We start from the raw sequence: 21005 nt of genomic DNA, 5'->3' as shown, positions 1-21005 counted from the left end.
TATTTAAACAGTTACATATAATAAATACTACTGTTCACATTTGTATTGTACGTTGTTGGCTAAGTACAGGGAGTGTGTAGGAAAAAGAGTGAGTTAAGAATTTTTGGAGGTTATCTAGAGAATATACCCTATCCTGGCATAAGAATAGTAGGATAGATAGGGGCAGGGAACCTGTGGCTCTCCAGATAATAATTCCCATCATGCACCACCACTGGTCATGTTGAACGGGGGTGACTGAATTTGATTCCAGCATCTGGAGAGCCCCAGGTTCAGTAGTTCTTGTTTAGGGAATAATGCCATTGGTGTCACATCCTGACCCCTTAATTACACCTCTAAATATATGGAAACCTCTTGAACAAGAGGTTAAAGACAAGTTAGCACATTATTGAAGGTTTGTTCTCTGGAACCAAAAAAAACTGACCTACCATTATCAGGTGTGATGAGTACTTTGGCTTTATATAACAAAACATTTTTCCTACTTTTATGATTTGAATCTTTCTGTTGCCACTGTAATGAAGTCAAGCTCTTACACTTCCAAAATGACATAGTAGCAACATCTTAGACCCCCTCCCCAAAACCAGCATAAAGATTTCTTCAATGTCTTTCAGAGCCCTGAGAGAATGGGCAGGAAACTGTATGACCTTATACAGAAATTGTGCATGTTCATAGTGCTTCAGGTCAATAGATTCACAGCAAGTATGAAACCCATGTGTCAGATTAAAGGAAAACCCCACTGATTTTTGGTACCATTATCTTTTTGACAAAAGGGGGTTCAGTTTTTAGGGGGTCAGGCTCTTTGTTAGGATTACATATTTGACCCTGACTGTGTGTAATAATTATGTAACAATTCATGGCTATGATTTGATGAGTGATTATAATACATCCAGCAGAGTTTGATTACTTTAGGTTCTGTAGGAGGCCAAAAGCTGAATGAATGAAACCACCCAAGATGTAAAGTGGAAATAGCTCTGATACACACATGGCCTAGGCAGTTTTACCGTTGCTGTGAAATTGAATACCTGCATAAAAATAGGAAGAACAAGCATGAGGTATTTACTGAGCATTTAAAAGACATGTTTATAGATCCTCACGGACATACAAACTGTGTGTGTGTGTGTGTGTGTTGAAGGCATGTGCATACACAACCTCACACATTATAATGCAAACAGAAAGGAAATTATATCCAGATCTTCTCATGTCTGCTTTGGGATACTTAAATGGAAATAGCACAGAGTCTGGAGAAATTTACAGACTGAGATGAATATAGTTTGTTGTGGTTTTTCAGGCAATGTGGCCATGTTCTAGAAGAGTTTCTTCCTGATGTTTCACCAGCATCTGTGGCTGGCATTTTCAGAGAATGCTTGCCTGGAAAAGACTTGGGTATGTTTATATTGTGTGACCTGGAAAGGCAGGAGTCATTTGAATGTGATTAGCAACAGAACAATACACATTCAAATGACTCCTGCCTTTCCAGGTCACACAATATAAACATACCCAAGTCCTTTCCAAGCAAGCATTCTCTGAAGATGCCAGCCACAGATGCTGGCGAAACATCAGGAAGAAACTCTTCTAGAACATGGCCACATAGCCCGAAAAGCTTGCAAAAAACTATGGATGCTGGCCATGAAAGCTTTCAACTTCACATGAGATGAGTATCATGCAAAGATTTTCCACTTTATTCATGATTCATCTCAGCAGAGCCGATACAACACACAGGCTGTAGTCCAGCAACCCTTCAGTGCAGTGTAAATATATCTGTTTAGAGATACACTACACCAGCACTATGTAATTCCCATGCAGAATTTCAAAACTGAGCAACACATGTTAATGACTGGATTGCAAGGTGCAGTGTGCAACTGCAGGGCACAGTGTTGCTGTGTGTGAAACTCCACTTCTTCTGCTATAAGCAGCATGCCTATTGTGCTATGGTAAATAATTCTCTGCACATGCTTAGTGTGACGTACACATGTATATGTCACTATCAGGATGTTAGACCCTGTTTCCTTTTTTTTGGTTTAGTAGACCTAGCCTGCAGTCCTAAATATAGGGTTTCGACAGATGGGCGGCACTGTGCCACTCCTCTTTGCCCCACATCATTGCCACAGCATCCAAACAGCGCAGCAATGATGAGCTCCTTCCCAGGAGCAAAAAGAAGCTGCTGAAAGCAACTTCCTGGAAGGGGAGCGATTGGCGCATGGACACACCCGATCACGTCATTTCCTGCCAGCACCGTTTGGTTGCTGCACGATGCTCACGCCATCATGGTGCTGCCCGTGTAGATGGTGGCGAGCCATGATGGTGGTGTCCTTGCAAACTAGGGCTGCTGGGCATCTAAATGCCCAGCCTCATCTACCCTTAGTTTGTGGTAAGGACACTGCAAAGTGCCTGTCTGTACCGGGCCATATTTACAAGGAAGTGAGCTCCATTGTATTCAGTGGTGCTTACTCATGAGTAGATATGTATGCAGAATGGGGAAAACAGTGACTGACTGATTAGCACTGTTTGAAATGAGGCCCTAGCCAACTGTTTAGCCTGTGAGTTTGCCTATTTGTTTGAGCCAACCCTTGCAGGCCAGAATAAAATTCTTCTAAGAGTATATGCTTTGCAAGAATGAAGCGGCAGCTCTAGTTTGTGTAAGGCCTTGTCCTGATAAGTGAAGAGGCCTCTTTTCTCTAGGCAGCCCCAGTGGAGAAAGACCTCCTGGCTCCAGCTGTGTGTATGAGTGAGAGTGGTGAAGACCACCTGAAGCCCAGTGGGCCTGAGGCAGCTAATTGGGAGACACCCTCGGAGAGCAGCACCTTTAAAATTCCGGGTCGTGGGCCCCCTCCCTGGATCACCTGGCTACATTGGCCCAGAAAAGGATGCGGAGGAGAGCAGTAGAGTATTTTATACCAGCTCCAATGCTCTCAGAACACCTGGCTGCAGTGGCCTTGAGGACAACTATTTTAGACATGTAATTGTTAATAGACTGTTGTTTTGCTGCTAGGAGAGAGTTGGGGATTGTCGTTTAGATTATTATGCTATGTCGTGTATTTCGTATTTTTTGTATTTTGTACTTTTCTGTGTATTTTTGACTTCTTGTACAATTAATCTATTGTATTATGTTTGCTGTGATGTAATTGGTGGAGGGTGTGTACTTTGTATTTTGCTCCTTTTGCTTTGTAATCCGCCTTGATTCCACAAGGAAAAGGCAGAATATAAATAATTTTTTATTATTATTACTACTACTACTACTACTACTACTACTACTACTTCTGGCAGTATCAGGTTTGGATGAAACACAGCTCAAACTCTGCTTCTGGTGCAAACAGTTCAGACAAGATCTGGCATGTTCAGCATCAGACCTGGGCACCTAGACATAAATTTTAACAAAAAACTTCTCTTTCTTAGGATCTTCTGGGACGATCCGGAGCCCTCCATTCCTGTGCCAGGGTAGCTGCCTGCATGGGCATCATACTGAGCTGTCCTGCACATCTGCCACTGTCAGCAGTAACTCGCTCTGAGGTCAGAATGAGGTGCCCAGCCATGTGTTCATAGCTGGGCACCTTGTTCAGACCTCAGAAATAAGTGACCTGTTACAATGGCAGTGGACATGCCAGATGGCTCAGCAGGACACCCATGTAGGCAGCCACTCTAGTGTGGGAATAGAGGGCCAGGTAACAGGAAGAGGTTGGAGCAGTTCTGGGGCCAGGACACTCCAAGTTTCCCACAGAGTATCCTGGGCAGTGCAGACAAGGCATAAACATCTCAGCTGAGTGGCATTCTTTTTCTTTATTCCTAATATCAAACTCAAGCTGAATCCAGAGACAACAGAGGTACTCGTGATAGATACCCAAGTCCAGGCAGGGAAATTTGTCATCCAGTCCTAGACGGGGTTATGCTTCCCCTAAAGGACAAAGTTTGTAGTCTGGGAGTACTCTTGGATTCTTCCCTACAGCTGTCATCACAGGTGGATGCAATGGCCAAGAGTGCTTGGTACCAGCTTCGGCTGATACACCAGCTGCGTCCCTGTTTGGACCAAAAGGACCTTGAAACATTAGTGCATGCACTGGTAACCTCTTGTCTAGATTTCTGCAATGCGCTCTACATGGGGCTACCTTTGAAGCTTCAGTTAGTCCAAAACGTTGCAGCCAGGCTGGTCGCTGGAACATCCAGGGCAGACCATATAACTACGACATTAAAATCTCTTCACTGGCTGCCCATTAGCTTCCAGGCTCAATACAGTGTCGGTTATTACCTATAAAGCCCTATATGGCTCGGGCCCGAGCTACTTGAAGGAGCGCCTTCTCCCACACAATCTGCCCCGCACTCTCAGAACATCAGGAAAACCTCTATTAGAATGTCCGAGAGTGAGATTGTCAACAACTCACAAGAGGTCATATACATTGACAGCACCGATTCTCTGGAACAACCTCCCTGACGAAATTCGAGCCTCCTCCACTGTAGATGCCTTCAAGAAGACTTTGAAGACACATTTATTTCAATTAGCATATCCATCTGACTCTTTGTAGTCACTATTCTTGACAGAATTGCACTTTATTGCACTTTATTGACTGATAGATATTCGGATGTGATTTTAGGTATATTAATATTTGTAGATTTTATATTTTTTTAAACTGAATGTAACTATATTCTTGATGTGCACCGTTTTGATAATTGGAAAAGCGGTATATAAATAAAGCCTTATTATTATTATTGTATGTTCTTTGCCAATAAATTTAATGCTGCAGCTAACATTTGTGCCCTGTGTTTTCTTTTTTCTTCCACTGTTCTTTAAACCTTATTTTTAAACCCACCAAGTTACAAGGAGGGTCCACTGATCTCTGACATGTGGCTTCTGACAGCGCCCCTAAAAATGAGGTCTCCTGGATTTGAATTCCTATCTCAATCTACAGTATTGCTGGGGTGCTCACCAGGGTTGCCTGGTCTCAGGGCATTGCCTGAAGTCTCAGAATTTTGCTATGCTTCCTCAGGTTTTCAGGCACGGAGAAAAAAAAAGTCAGTGATACTGGGAAGAAAATGTTTGAATTCTGTGAGTGAGGGTGGCATTAAAGCTTGAGTGTATGTTGTATTTGCACAATAGGGCATACCAAAAAGCCAGGAGGCTGAGGAGTACGGAAGGGGAGGGAGACGATGGATACATGCACTTAGCCCAATTGTGGCACTTGGACCAAGACAGAGAATGGAATGCCAGTATAAGACTTATGAACCTTCTTACTGTTCACATCATGGCAGAAGAGGTGTAGGACTTGAATGAAAAACTCCCCATGGGCTGGTGGTGAGCCTTTCACCAGTCCTAAAAGTGCTGTAGGCCCTGGAAAAGGTTCCCAGCCATCGTAAGTGCTATAGGTGATGCCCTGAACTATGTGAGTCCTATCAGAAATTGGAGAAACTGATGGTCACATTTTTCTGCCTACCTGGATTGCCATATTAACTGATTAGCTGTCTTTTGCTGGATTGTGGCTCATTCAGTCCCTGCGTCCTCTCTGATTTTGCAAATATTCACCTCTATGACATCACAAGGGCATACCTCCTGGTCTTGGGAATTGGTTTAGAGGTTTCAGGCAGTGGGATACTGCTGCACAACTAGGATAAGTGTTAGGATCACATTTAGAAGTCAGCTAATCACACTGTACTTTCACCTTTCATCTCTTTGTTTGCCAAACCTAAGAAGGTACCAACATTTTTGTATAGACTTTTTCCATTTTAGAGCAGGGAAGATTTGAGCCAAAAATAACCATGCTAGGAGAAGCTTACTGTACACATGGGGCCTGTCCTCACATAAGACTAAATGGGGAGTAGCCACCAGCTAGAGCCAGAGTAGTCTCAAGAAAGCAATAGGTATTTTTTAAAAAAATTTTAAAAAGTGGATGGTGGTAATTACCTAGTGGTAGCCCTAGATCAGTAAAGCCAATTGAAGTAGAGCCAAACTTCCAGACAATTTACTTACATCGTGGTAATTCAAGTCTTCCAAGTACTTGTTTTTGTTGAAGAAAATGAAAAACTGTGGTTTGGAATAAGCCACAAATGGCAACATTACTCCTCTTAGGTGGGATTGTGGGAGCCCAAAGTTCATACCATTTTGTTCTCTTGCAACAAATTATGCTAAATAGGTCATTTGCTGGTTATATCTGCTATGTTCTGGAGACTAAAAAAAGAAATATTATGCATCCATTCATTTACGATTTATATTTTACCTGATCCCAGTTAATTCAAGCAGACATTTACATATTTGGTCATTTTCTTTCTGAAAGTCAACCCATGAACCAAAGAATTATTCTACTCAAATACAGCATAGTTATTATTTATGTTACTAATGGCCTGTTTCAGGAACATTATTTTTGTGAGATAATCTATATCCTCTTTTCACTTGACCTTTCAATCACTTGTTGTATTAGCCTTTAAGGAAATAACATAACATTGTGAAATGAATTTTGTTAAATTCCTGCAATTATATTACTGGTAAGTGTATGCTAGAATTACTTTAGAGTAGGATGACCAAGACAGTAAAAGATCTGGAAATTATACTCTATGAAGAATGACTGAGAGAGTTGGGTATGTTTAGCTCGGAAAAGAGAAGACTATGGGGCTCTCTACACAGGTTAAAAGAAACAGCCCTATCCCATTTCAAAACTTAGCTGTTCAGATGCATGTGGCCAAAGCAGGAGGAACATAAGCCCAAGCTGTGCTTCGGGGCTAAAAACTAGAGCAAAAGACTTGAACATTGAGAAGAACTTCCTGTTGGTAAGAGCTGTTTGAAAGTGGAATACATTACTATGGCAGATGGTGGTCTCTCCTTTGTTGGATCTTTTTCAGCTGAGACTGGATGGTCACTTCTCAGGAATGTTTTAATTGTAGATTCCTACACTGGTAGGACCAGATGTCCCTAGTTACATATTCCAACTCCATGGTTCTGTAATTCAATATTTAAAAATAGGAGCTTCACACATAGTTTTTAGAAGTCTCTAAAAATATCAGCCACTTTTCCCCAAGCTTCTGTTGAAAACATCTGAGGTTGCAGAGATATATCTTTTGTTACTTTCTTCCCATAAGTTAGAAGTATGTACCTGTCATTCTGTTATTCCCATTTCTTGTTTTTTTCCCTTAAAAAAAGAAAGATGAGGTTGTAGCACATATATTTTACATTCCTTTTCAAATTGTTGGCCAAAATAAATCAAGGTTCTTCTGTTTTAATTCCATTTCAAAGGTTAGCACTGTCAAAATAGCATATCATTCTAAGGTTTTGAAAAGGCCAGTTATCTTCCAATAGTGTTTCTTTTCCTTTAAGTAAAAATGTCAGCAATAGACCTTCTGGTTCAATACATATTTTAGAAAGATTAAAAGATTAAGAAAGCAAAACGAGAGTGTTGGAATATGCCAGTGAAGTAACAGGGAAGAAATTATGGGTCCAACAAGTTACCATGGATAGTATAATGGAATTAATTTGGATTAAACCAAAGATATGAGTAAAGGTATGTGTGCTGAGAGTTTGAGATGGTTTAAGCTAAACAGATCAGTTATCATTTTAGAAAAACAATGGACCAGTCGGCTTAAACATGTACATTCAGCTAATATTTTTAATATGCATAAGTGTGATTTGCGTTTGTTCACACTGTTATATAAGGATGCCCCCCCCCTTTAAGGAAATAAATGAATTCTGGTCAGAATAGTGAAATAAGAGAGTAGAATATTGAAGACTCTCTCTTAGGTCAAATAGTATGAATAGCCTTGGTGATAGTTCCCCTGGATTGAAAATGATGTTGCTGAATGCCAGGATGATGAATGGAAAAACAAGTGCCAGTCAGGTTTTGTTTCTGGAGGAGCCTGTATTACAGAGACCTGGCTGGATGAGACTGGGATGGAGTGTTAATTTCTCTCAGCTCTGGCCACCAAGCTCTTCTGTGCAGTAGCAGGCAAGACTTGGAGGTGGGGGTGGGAAGGAATAGTCTCCCTTCCTGAGCTAGACAGGGTGGTTGCAGGATTTGTACTGGAGTCCCCACTTTTAGTAGCACAGAGGAACTTCACGCTGAGACAGCCCTGTTGGTTTCAGGACTTTATGGCTTCCATGACAACCATGGATCTGTCCCAAGTGGCATCTGGTTCTAATGTGATAGCCACACTCTGGACCTTGTTTTCTGTGTTTGGTGGGTGATGGTCACCTTGAGTTGGAGGAATTCTCTTCAGTTCAGTTGCCATGGACAGACCATTACTTGGTCAGGTTTAGACTAAATGTGACCTGGAATCTCTGCAGGGATGGGAGACCTATGGGATGGTTTGCCCCAGCAGGTTGATGGTTCCAGATGGCTCTTGGAGATTATCCTGCCACCTAGGCCTCTGGAATGGAGAAATGGCCAGGGCAGCAGACACAATTGCTTCTGAGTATCCCCTCCTATAGAGTAGAGGCAAACCAGCCCCCCTGGTTTTTCAGAGGGTTGGCAGTGATGAAGCAAGTGAGAAGGAAACTAGAGTGATGTTGGGGCTTGCAGTGAATCTGACTGAACATGGGCTAGAGCCTAATTATAGGCAAAGAATTTTTTTTTTGCTGCCACCATTACATCTGCAAGGAGGTGTCCAGCAGAGCTGTTTCAAGTCATCATAGATCAATTACACATTGGACCTCAAGCAAAACGTGCAGACCATGTGACAGTCCATTGTGAAGAATTTACATGGCACTTTGCAGAAAAAAATTACTGAGATCCACTCCAACTTGGATGCTTCAGTTGATACAATTCCAGTGGATATAACCTGAGTTCCTCTATTTTTTCCAGTGTTATTGCATCCTTTTCAAGATGTGTATCCTGAGGATGTGGACAGGATCCTTGGAAAAGTGAAAATCACCACATGGCCTTCCTGGCCTATCCCACATGCCAGAGGGGGTCTGGCTGAGTAGGGAAAGGAGTAGTCAGTGCTGCCTTACAACAAGACAGAGCTCCAGCTTGCCTAACAGTGGTATTTGTGAGGGTGATGTTTAAAAAGCCATCACTGAATCACTCTATAATTGATAATTATTGGCCAGTGTCCAAGTTCTCATTTTTAACAAGGTATTGGAGTGTGTGGTGGTCTCTCAACTCTAGGGATTTCTGGATGAAATGGTTTATCTAGATCCATTTCAATCTCATTTCAGGCTTGGCTATGGGACAGAGACAACTTTCATTGCCTTGGTGGATGATCTATTCAGGGAACTGGACACAGAGAGTGTCCCTGTTGGTTCTGCTGGACCTCTCAGTGGCTTTTGATACTGTTGACCATGGCATCCTTCTGGACCACCTCACTGTGATGGGGTTTTACAATGGCGCTCGGGAATTCCTGTTTGACCCATCTGCCCATTGGCCTGTGGGATTGTCAGGGTTCTGTTTCCCCCCTATGCTATTAAACATACATGAAGCCACTGGGGGAAGGTCACCAAAGTTTTGGGGAGCGGTGCCATAAATATATGGATGACACTCAACTCTACTACTTTGTTTTGTTTTGTTTTTATGAAGCCATTAATCTTTGTTTTTACTTGCAGAGACCAAAAACACACAATCAGAATTGAAATAACATTCTTTTGGCTTATCTTGTAAGATACTATCATTTAACTTATGATATCATATGTCCTTATCTTCTCATAATTTTGTGTCTCTTTTCCATTTCGTTTCATATTGCTGTGTAGATCTGTTATTGTTGAGGATTGATAAGATATCCAATGTAGCTAACTCATTCAATTTCATTGGCCATTCATTTAGAGCTGGTACGGTGTTAGATTTCCAATATCTGGCATATGTCAAATGGGCATATTCTTTCCACCCCAATACAAAGGAGCTGTCCTGGTCCTAAATCAGTGTTTGCCATCAGTAATGGGCTAGATGAGGGCAAATAAATTGAAACTCAATCCAAACAAGACAGAGGTGCTCTTGGTCAGTTGGAAAGCAGATCAAAAATAAGGATTCATCCTTATGCACACAAGAGCATTTTTAAAGAAATTGTTACTGTGTGTCCATTTTCTCATTCAAATGATTCATGAGTAGAAGCTTTGGTGCTACATACAGTAGATTGTGACATTCAGATTGTGTTGAAAATGATTTTTTTTAAAGCAGGAAGTCGATACAGAGCTGCAAATACCTTTACACACATCAGTATCCTAGCAATTTTTATTATTTTTATTATTCTGCCTACCACTAGTAAATATCTGAATTAAAAAGAAAAATCTCTCGAACTCTTCTTGTTGCATGTTAAAAGTTAATGCCATTTTGAACCTAATAAATAAGACTTTATTTCTCATAGAAATCCATACCTTTCTCCAATTTAGTCTGAAGGCTTTACCTGTGCTCAGTCTGAACACTGTAACTGAATGTAGCATTTGTGATACAACATCAAATCTATTTTTCAAGAAGTAGCTGTGAAGATTATTGCATCCAGGAATACCAGCAGGAGAGATATGAGATCTAAAAGATGAAAATGAATGTTATCACATTTAGCCGTGTCCAGGCTGTAGACAGCCCATATCCACTCGGGCAGCTTGTCTGAAACCAGGACTTCTCCCATAGTGTTTTCAAGGAGGAGATTTTCTTGTTCTTGGAAAAGCTGTGGGTTGCAGATAGGCTGCCTGAGTGGATACAGGCTGCCTACAGCCCGGATACGTTTTCATCTCTCCCGCTGGGATTCCTGGGTGCAATAACCTCCTATGTCTGTCTCTTGCACCATCAAACCTTTGTTTCCTTCTCCACATTACTTTGCTTACATCCACTAACATTTTCAAAAACTAAAAGGCTGTTTGCTGTGTTATGGCATTTTTGTTTGGTCTTAATAACTATATTGTCTTTGGATTTGGATTTTTTCCCCTTATGAAGCCAAATACTTTCTTCACTGTTTCTGAACTGGAGAAAGTGTGAAAGCAAAAACAGTACTCAAGGGGAAAATGCCTGCAATGTTCAATATCATTTTCATGCAGAGTTCATTCTCATATACCATGTGCTGCAAATAAAAGTTAAGGTAGAAGTAATTTTAAAGCTAGATTGCAGCAATAATCTTAATTTGAATTTAAAAATCTGTTTTTGAATTGAAAGCATGGCTCACGTGTCACGTTAGCTCTGAGTACCTAAATCGAAGTGCAGTTTATTTAACCAAGTGTTAGTTTGTATGATTTTCCAACTGCTTTGCTAATAGCAAAAAGTTGATTGGCTGCATGTCAGGAAATAGGGTGGAATTTTTATGAGGTGTCAAAAGTTTAAAATAGTCAGTGCTAGGTTCCTTATGGGTTTATTAATATCACTTGGGCATTTAATAAGAAACATTAACATAATAATGATTGGCTGCTTACATTGAAAAATGACACCCAAAGACTTGAGAATGACAAACAGTTCTTTGTAATCTAAAAGTCCATTTATACAACTAAATTGTCTAACATAAATAGCTGTTTGTACACCTCATTAATTTGGTGATAGGCTACAACAGGGCCTGTGTGCTAAGATGGAGGACTGCATAGAAAAAAAAGAAGGCCGTATATAATTTGGATCCTGTTTAACCAGTTCCTGGTTTAAATAAGAAGAAATTCCACTTGGATCTGTATACATATCCTCTCAAAGAAGTGGTATGAAAAGGCTTAAGCTCAAAAAGGTATTTTTGATTAAGTCAGTGGTGTTTTTTTTAGGTCTCTTATCACTAAGATGCTTCTTGATGTAACTTGGTAAAATCTGTATTTGCCTTTATCTTTTTTGCAGAGCTGCTCAGAAGTTGAACCTATCATCCAAAAAGAAGAAACACAGGCCTTCTACATCCTCTGTTTCTGAATCTCATCTTTTTGCTACAAAGTTCAGTATGATTTTACAGACTTCTCCTCCACCAGCTCCACCATGTTTGCTGAGAGCAGTCAACAAAGTAAAAGACACTCCTGGTTTGGGCAAGGTAGGAATTCACCCACAACCAATGTTTATTTATAATATAATACTTTATTAACTTTAGAAAAGAAAACTCTTCCCATAGAAAACAGAGGGCAGCTGTATGACTTATGCAATAAATTTGTTCGTTGTGCTTTCACTAGTGCTAACATTGTGTTTCCTAAAGTAAATATTTATGCCATATCCTATGTATATTAACTGAATATACTGGACTGGATGGCCCCTGTGGTCTCTTCCAACTCCAACTCTACGGTGTTTATCAGACGAGCTCTTAAAGAGGTACTATTCCAGTGTGACTCCTCTAGCTGCCTCCTGTTGCATGCTGGGATTGGCAGTTTTAAGGAGGGGTATTTAGAATTCTCAGGCAGAGAAGTTCAGCTCCTTAAAACTGCCAATCCCAGCATGCAACAGGAGGCTGCTAGAGGAGTCACACTGGAATAGTACCTCTTTAAGAGCATAGTGTGATAAACATCTATGATTCTATGAATTCCATGGCGTATGCTGCTGTGTTAGCGCATCCCATAGGAGTGCATCCTTAATATGTGAATAACATTTCCTGAATGTTTCTATAACACTTAGTGGAGAAGTCCAGTTTCCCCACTGCTTCTAACTGAGGTTTATGACCACACACTTTTCATATTCTTTTCATCTACTGGAAATCTATATATAGTTTTGGGTTAAGAATATTTGTCTGTGTTCTAAGTTTTCCTGAATGCTGGTTGAGCTTCATGAACTGCTAATACTGAGCATGAAAAGTTTTTAAAAGGAAGAGGGAGCAAAAACTATTTTCCCTTTTGAAACCTCAGCATTGGAATACGCAGTAAGTCAAAAGCTAATTGCTGTAGGACAAATGAGAGTTAAAACTATTTTCCCTTAGAAACAATTTTGAGAGGAAGAACAAAGACTGTTTCTCCTTAGAGTTACCATGGTTACTGAAATGGGAACAAGAAGGAATACCCCGTGAGACACTTGAAGAAGATATGTATGTTCATCACTGTAGTCAAACTGATTGTTCTATAAATTAAATAGCTAGTTCCACTTGGCATGAAAGCCAGGTGGCCTTTAGTCCTCATGTTAGAGTGGACCATAACAAGAGATATACCTCAGGAAACAGGTTTGATGGATCCGACTGAGGTCTTTTGCTGGCCAAGGGTCAATTAACTGTGCAAGGAAATAATTTAATGCCTTTCACTGCAAGATGTTTTAAAAACAAAACAGAAACACAGTCCCTTTAATTAATCAGACCACAAACCAAATCCAGTCCCAGATGTACACTGTCCCCATAACTGCTCTTCTCAGGGATAAATGTATGTATGCAAACCAGAGCCTGTTTTGACTCTATCATTGTTAGCTCATGTTTCTGTCTGCTTACAACAAGGGCTCATTCACACTATACAGTCATAGCACTATTATTCCACTTTAACTGCCCTGGTTCTGTCTTATGAAATCTTGGGATTGTGGCAGTTTAGGAGGATCATTTAGACTCCTCATCCAGGAAGTGCCAATGCCTCACCAAGCTGCAGACCTTAGGATTCCATAGGATTATTGCATAGCAGCTCAAGTGGAAGGATAGTGCTATAATTGTGTGATGTAAATGGGCCCCTATAGGAGACAGAATCAGTTACTGCAGTCTCTTGTTTCTTAACTGATGGCTGAATATGTCTATGACAAGGACAGATTCTTGGATCTTTGCTGGTATTGTAGGTTTACAGTGATGTCGGAATCATATAATGATACCTAGCATATGTGAATTATGCTCATGAAGGAGTGCAATGTGTAGAAAGGGGTCGGATGATCACACCTATAACCCTGTTTGTAGTGACTCATGTTCTTCCAGCACCACTTTTCACAGTTTTTCTGGACTTCTGAGGAGGAAGACATTTTGAGTTAAACTAAACATTAGTGTGCCAGTTACTCAGAATGAAGCTGAATCTTATTTTTCTTTTTATCACTAAGTAAGCAAACAGGGCCTAGTTCAAATCACACACCCTGACCCCCACCCCAGATGTTGTTAACGCTTCTCCACAGTTGTCTCCCACCACATTGTGTGCGGTAAAGGAAAATCTCCATGGATGCCAGCTAAGGTTTTCTTAGGAGAGAAACAATTAGGGATAAAATTTCAGCCTCTCTTAGTTGTGTATGCCCCTGTGTGCTTTCTTACAAGAGAAGGAAGGAAGGAAAGAAAAAAGAACTTTTAACTGCATGGTGCACATTTGGAAGAATGAAAACCATTTTAAGGAGCCAGCATGATGTGGTTCACCAGGACTTCAGGAGACTGAGGTTTGAATGACCGCTCAGCCATGGAAACCCACTTGGTGACCTTGGGCAAGTCATACTCTCCCAGCCTCAGAGAATGACAATGGCAAACCTCCTCTGAATAAATCTTGCTCAGGGTTGCCTTAAGTCAGAGTCAGCTTGAAGGCATATGACAATGACAGTAGCAACCTTTTTAAACGTGATGTGCTCTTTCACAGAATGATTGCAGTCCATGCCATTTACAGGATTTAGCAGACTGTTGGTTCTATTGCCACAGGCTAAATCAAGATGTGACCAGATGATATCCTCATGATCATGATCACATGTGGCCAACTGTGTTCTTGCTTGTTTGTGTTAAATGTAATAGACACTACCTGCTTACCTGCCTGTATTTCTTAGAAGATGAACAACCCACTACAGACTGAACCAAAAAGTATTATTTTCCTAACAGTGATTCAGAAACACAGTAGCTTCCCTGGAACATCAAGAGAGGCTGCTTCAGAAATGGTAGGGCTCATTATTGCTGAAGTTTTGGGAACAGGAAGATTTCATTTCTGTAGTTGTCATAGTGGCAGAAAAGTATAGCAATAGTATGTTCATTTTAACTATTATGTCTGTCCTGCTAATGCAGTTTTAAAATAAGAATCAGTTAGAATATCTGATGATTATGCATACTCTCTTTGGCTATGTTGTAAAATATAATAAATGCATATTGCAAGTTTGTAAGAATTTGTTCTAATTTCAGGAAGTTGACAATCATTATTGTACTATTATACAATAGAACAATATTGGAATTGGATAGATAAAGATACCAAAGGTTTTCCAAGTTTATTAATACTCCCAACATATCTATAATAAAACTTACTACAGTGGACTCTTGGTATTTGCTGGGGTTTGGTTCCCGAACTTGCTGCGGATAACAAAATCTGTGGATGCTCAAATTCCATTAAATGCAATGGGATAGTAAAATTGTGTACTCTATATAAAATGTCAATGTTATATTTTGTAAGTTAATAGCACAATATGTTGTTTTGTATTTAACAATACATTGGGCTCAATTAGAGCACAGACACACTGTTTTCCTGGGTGTTCTGTTCTTTATCTTGTTGTCCTCAATAACTTTGCAATTTTTATAAGAAAAGGAAAATTCTCAAGGAAACCATGATATTTTCCTTACCTTCAAAAGGCATTATACTTAATACTTCCTGTCAGTTGTTTTAATTTTATCTCTCTCTGGGTATATTTGAGCTCAAAAACTGAACTGAGGCACTTTACAGCCCGCCCAAAAGGGTGGTCTGCTGGCGCCGCTGGTTGCTGCATCCGGGAACCGCAGCAGACAAACCTTGCGATTCCTGGATGCAACAAAAAAGAAGCCCCAAAATGGGGCTTCTTCTTGCGGTGCAGAAATGGTGCCACAAGTCGCTAATGGCGCACTCGCGGTGTCATTTCTGCTGCACGACATGCGGACACTAGGCGTCCACGATGTCAAGATGGCAGTGCCCGTGTAGAACAGGCGCAGCCATTTTGTACACCCTCGGCGCATACTAGGGTTAGGGGTGTCCGGAAAAGACACCCCTTTCTAACCCTAGTACATGCCAAGCACATACTTTACGCGCATCTGTAACACGCCTGAAATACTATTCTTTTATTTCAGTGGGTTTAATGTTCCAATGGCAATTATGTTATAAAGTTGGCACTCCATCTCCACAGATTCTTTATCCACTAATTCAGCCATCCGTGGCTTGAAAATATTTTTAAAAACTTTGTTTTTGCCATTTTACATAGGGGGACACTATTTTACTATCCCATTGTATTTAATGGGATTTGAGCATCCACAGATTTTGGTATCCATAATGAGTTCTGGAACCAAACTCCAGCAAATACCAAGAGCCCACTGTATTTACTATAGATATGTTATGAGTATTAATACACTTGGGAAATTTTTGGTATCTTTATCTATCCAAAAATTCACTCTCTGAATCAATAAACTTTCCTTTACAAATAACAGTAGAACTGGATATAGCAAACTGCTGCCTTGGAATTGAAAACTCTAGAATGCTATAATTGCTATAAAAATGTCTCAATAGCATTGATTAAAAAAAAGCACAACCCAATACCTATGCCTTTTCTTATATGTAGTTAACTATTTGTACATTATGCCATACATAATATATCTCCCTTTTTGGTGGTAGCTTTGGCCTAATTAATTAGCCAGATTTTGATCTGCAGCTTTCAAGATCTACATTTTGAATACAGTCTAATTATTTGTAGAGGTTTAAATCTCTGCGGACAAGGTTATTACAAATTAGGAAAGTCATGATGAAAGAAACTAATATTATAAGGTGATTTAAATATGCTGCAAAAGAAATTTAAGTGTGGAATGCTGCAGAGCAAGCAATTGTGTTACAGGCAAATGTGAATTGAAACAAAACCTTACATATACCTAAACACATTGTTATTCTGAAGTTTTTCTTCTTTCCAAAAACGTACACCTTTTCTTTTGTTACTTGATTCCCCTCTGCATATGCCCATGAGCCTTGCTTAGAGGAAGATGACAGGATGGTAAAGCTGTTGGAAACTACACTATAGTAGTGCTGTAATGACAGAGACTAATGATCCAGCAGAATCTATTGATTCACCCCCAAGGTCACTCAGCTCTGCTCTGTCTTCAAGACACCAACTTTTTTGTCTAGGCTAGATACATAGTTTTCAGTGCATTGAGGAAGACCTGAGAATATATCCAACACAGTAGGGAGGAGGTGTATTTTTGATTTTCCAGAGACAATCCCACTTCATGTGTGCAAGAAAGGTGTCTCAAAATGTTATATATATTTAAGAGATGGCTGTGTTACTGGTAGGTATTTTGAAACACACAGAGATGAAAGCCATGTTCTCTTAGTGGAATCCCACATGGCTAGGAAATGCATAAAAATAACATAGTTGCTTGGATGGAACCAGACGTGAGTCCTTGGACTAGTAGTTATGTCCAAGAAAATTTCTGGTGAGGTGAGAGAGTAACATGATCTGCCCATGTGTGATTGTGGTGTTTTCCCATAATATACAGCAGTCATCTGTGATCTTAGCTACAGGGAAGTGGCTGTGTAAGGCAACAGGTAGGTTTGAAGTGAAGTATAGTAAGTAGTAGATGAGTTTTACAACAGCTGGAAGAAATCAATTTAAACATTGATACATTCCTTTTACATTTCCATATACACCATAAAAAAGAAAACATGAGGCAGGCAGAGGGGTGTGGAGAAAAATGTTCGTAATCTGCTCACTGATGGTTCTAGTTTTCATCCAGGGAACAACTTTACCGTGATTATCCCTTCTATTTAAATCACTGTACTTAGAGGAAACCTATAGAAGGGACCTATCAGTTATTTTATGCCAGCTGAGTTTACCAGCTTATTTCAAAGAGCTTGACATTCTATCCTATTTGTGCTAACTGTGCACCGCTTTGCTTTTTTATCCTATTTACACAAATTATCTAGAAAGACATGAGGGACAGCATGTGATTTCCTTTTGCCTCCCAAAATTAATGAAATGCCCTTAAGCTATTCTTATGTTATTTTGATCTCTATGATAAATGCTATTTTCATCAAATTTCCTTGAAAAACTGGATGGAGGATAAAACCTTTCCTCACCAACCCTTGTATATAAGACTTGGCAGCCATCTGTCTGAAGTCTGGCAGACTTTATCCTCTCAGAAGAGGTAACTATGCCTGGTGACATCCAGTCCTATGAAGAAACAAAATATATTGTCATCCCCTTTTTAATTTCAGAAGTACAAAGATAGGCTCAACAGAAACCCCTGAATCTGCTTTTTTGAAATTTGGGAGTCTTCATCCACCCCATGCCTAGAGAAGTGTTTTCTCTAGGAATCTCTATGTCCTCTAGTGTGACTCTATGGTCAATTTCTGGCAGCATTGCACTGCACAATCTGGAGAAAGTATTAATCAAATCTGCAAAAGTTAAAGCTAAAGCTGCAAATGTGAAGGGCCAACTGTAATTGCTTTTGCTTGTACATTGCTTTAAAATGTAACATTGTTACCCTGTTGTTATTCAAACTAGTTACAGGTAACAAAGTTGTGTGCTACCCATTACCCCAAGCTTGTTTGTAATTTGTTAGTTCTGTCCCTTTTTTCCCTCCCACAGAAAATGTAACATTTCTGTTAAAATAATTCAAGATAGACCTAACTCTTCTGAAAACCTTCATCTTCGAGTTCTGTATCTGGGTAGATTTATGCCCACAGCCCAAAGATTAGGAATAAAATTCTGCCTTCAACTCAATCAGGCTACATACCTTAACCTCAAATTCTGCCATCTGCCTTTCTCCAAAGTTCCTTGCCATGCCTGAAAATAATTTAAACATTGGATTTTGGCTCTAAATTGCTGTCATCTCTCAGGAGGGTGCTGAGCTGTGTTCTGGCACAAGATCTAACAGTGGCAATAGGGATGTGTGTACTGCCTGACCACACAGAAGGTGAAGGCATGCACACTGATTGATAACAGCATGTGCAGATGTGATAAACACAAGGAGGCCTGTTCTCCTTTTGGGAAAGCTGAATAGCAACACAAATGAGAAAACAGGGCTCCCCAGGAGACTCATACTCAACATACAGTGGGAATCGTGAATCTGTTCCGATTGCAGGGAACAATTTATCATGAGGGCTATTATGTGGCATGAGGCAGTGTTGAAACTGAATTCCACCAAGCTATTTCCCAGTTTATCATGGAATATTAATAATGCAGCGATAATAATAGAAGTACAAATTAAAAATAACTGGATAAGGAAGATAAACACCCATTTTGAGACCCTGAGGAATTGAGATTGCTTGAAATGAATCAGGTTAGTATAGCTACTGTAGGAAAAATGTTTCTAGGTTCTCCCCCTATTAATTTCTTTATTGAATATTAAACATTCTACCTGAGACTTAGATTTCTGCTGTTTCAGGAAATAAGCATTGGGTGTTTAAACAATTGATTTAACTAGATTTCCATCTTCAAAAGTTGTAGCTATACAGCTGCTATTCTACCAGACAAGCCTCAACAGACTTCCCCTCATGTACAGTCTTCTTGGTGTCAGTCTCATCTATGGACCTTATCACATGGGGAAAATCAGAAGTTTAAACAGTGGTTATCCTGTGTAAAAAGTGATATCGCAATTAAGATTTTCACACACATCGCTATTAAACAGGCAATAAACAGCAACAAATCATTTTCCGGATTTTTCTTGCTGAAAAATTCCTCTGTCTGTGAGACTGCTGGTATGGGAGTTCAGGAAGTCTGTAAATCATACACTTCCTCTAGTCAGTTTAGCAGTCAAAAGAGCTTACTCCTTGTTATTTAAAGACATAATTTGCTTAACAAAATAATGCATTGTGATCATCCAGTGCTACAGAAAAGCCTTTGTAGGAATCATTTTAAAGGCTCAGGGTCCATACTAGCAATTCAAAAGGTTGAGTGGGTGGGAAAGCAAATACTAATTTTGTCTACAGAGCAATAGAAGATAAATTTAATAGTACAAACCCTTCCCAAGCCTGAACAGCCAAACTGTATGTGGTGATTTTTCTGTGTTGGAAAGGAAGAAATTTTCTTACAACAGGCTGGGGAGTCAGAACAGGATTGTCCTGCAATCATATCATGCAGGAAGTCTTTGGAGTTCTAAGATTAGTGATACTTCTTGTTCACTTAGAGGTTTAGGAAGTGTGGTCCCTGGGCTACATGCTGTTGCTAGACCCTACCCTGAATATCCAATTCTTTTTAAAAAAAAAAATAAATTGAGCCCCATTTCAGAGACAAAAGTCCCTGAGACATGTCAAAATGGGCAGAAATAACCCTCTGCATCCACCACCCCAGAAACTCTCCCAAATAACTTATTTTTTGTTTGTATCCTGGCCAAAATGGTACCTGAGAGCAACGTCACATCACTTCTAGTTGTCATTTTGGCTAGGATGCAGATGAAAAAGAAGATATTTTGGCGTGCTCTCCACCAAAGGGGAGGCTTGGTCAATGTTGTTGCCACTCCTGTTTTTGCTGATCACTGTCGTTAGGAATATGAATATGAATATGATGATTAGAAGAGGGAAGAATTGATACTGAAATCGGGTGCCCTCCCTTTGAGAATTGTTAGCAACAGATACATGCCTTCCAACATTTCACAGATAAAATCTAGGACATGCCTGGCTGAGCAACATTAGAGTGTGGTCAAAGGGATCTGGCCAGGCAACAAGGGGACAAAAAGTGTTAATGAGGAACAACAACGATGACAACAAAACAATTAAGCAAAGAAACCCTGGAATTTATGGTTTGTTTTTTGGGTTATGGGTCTCATGAGCCAGAATAACTTGCCTAGCCTTGTTTACTATGAACCTAGACTTGTCTGTTTTTGCACACACATGAATGCCAGTTGCTGTTTCACTGAGACCCACCTTGAATCTCATTGTGGGAGAAAGGAAGGATATTAATTCTTGAAACAAACAAACAAACAAACAAATAAATAAATACAATTGAGAGAGCAAAATGTCTCAGGGCATCAGATTTCTTTAACCTATGCTACTTAGAATGGTCATATGATTTGGAGCATGCTCAATAATCCAAAGTGAAACTTGGCACCTTTTTTCTGACCACACTTCCTGTCAGTTTTTGAGGATGTTCTATGATCAGAAGAGAAAGATATTTCAATAGCCAGAAGAAATAAAATGATGTTGAAAACAATACCTAGAAGAGTTATATAAAAGAGAAGTAAAATGAATGACACATGGAATGAGGAATCATATAAAGTTGAACCCCAAATCCTAGAGTGAGGCAGTAGCTGAAATAAGACATATTGGGAAGAATAAATCACCAGGAGCAGATGATATTCCAGTAGAA

The 21005-nt window shown here is 39.9% G+C and overlaps 1 protein-coding gene across 1 annotated transcript in view; it reads left to right on the top strand.

The window, feature by feature from the left end:
• KIF26B (kinesin family member 26B) overlaps positions 1-21005 on the top strand; it is a 414886-nt gene that overhangs the window by 252422 nt on the left and 141459 nt on the right. The window contains 1 exon segment of the mRNA XM_042446725.1: positions 11700-11883. Coding sequence (XP_042302659.1) covers positions 11700-11883 — 184 coding nt within the window.

Source organism: Sceloporus undulatus, chromosome 1 (genome assembly GCF_019175285.1).
Source record: "Sceloporus undulatus isolate JIND9_A2432 ecotype Alabama chromosome 1, SceUnd_v1.1, whole genome shotgun sequence".
NCBI lineage: Eukaryota > Metazoa > Chordata > Lepidosauria > Squamata > Phrynosomatidae > Sceloporus > Sceloporus undulatus.
Note: the sequence above shows the minus strand (reverse complement) of the source record. Positions and strands in the feature narration are given on the sequence as shown.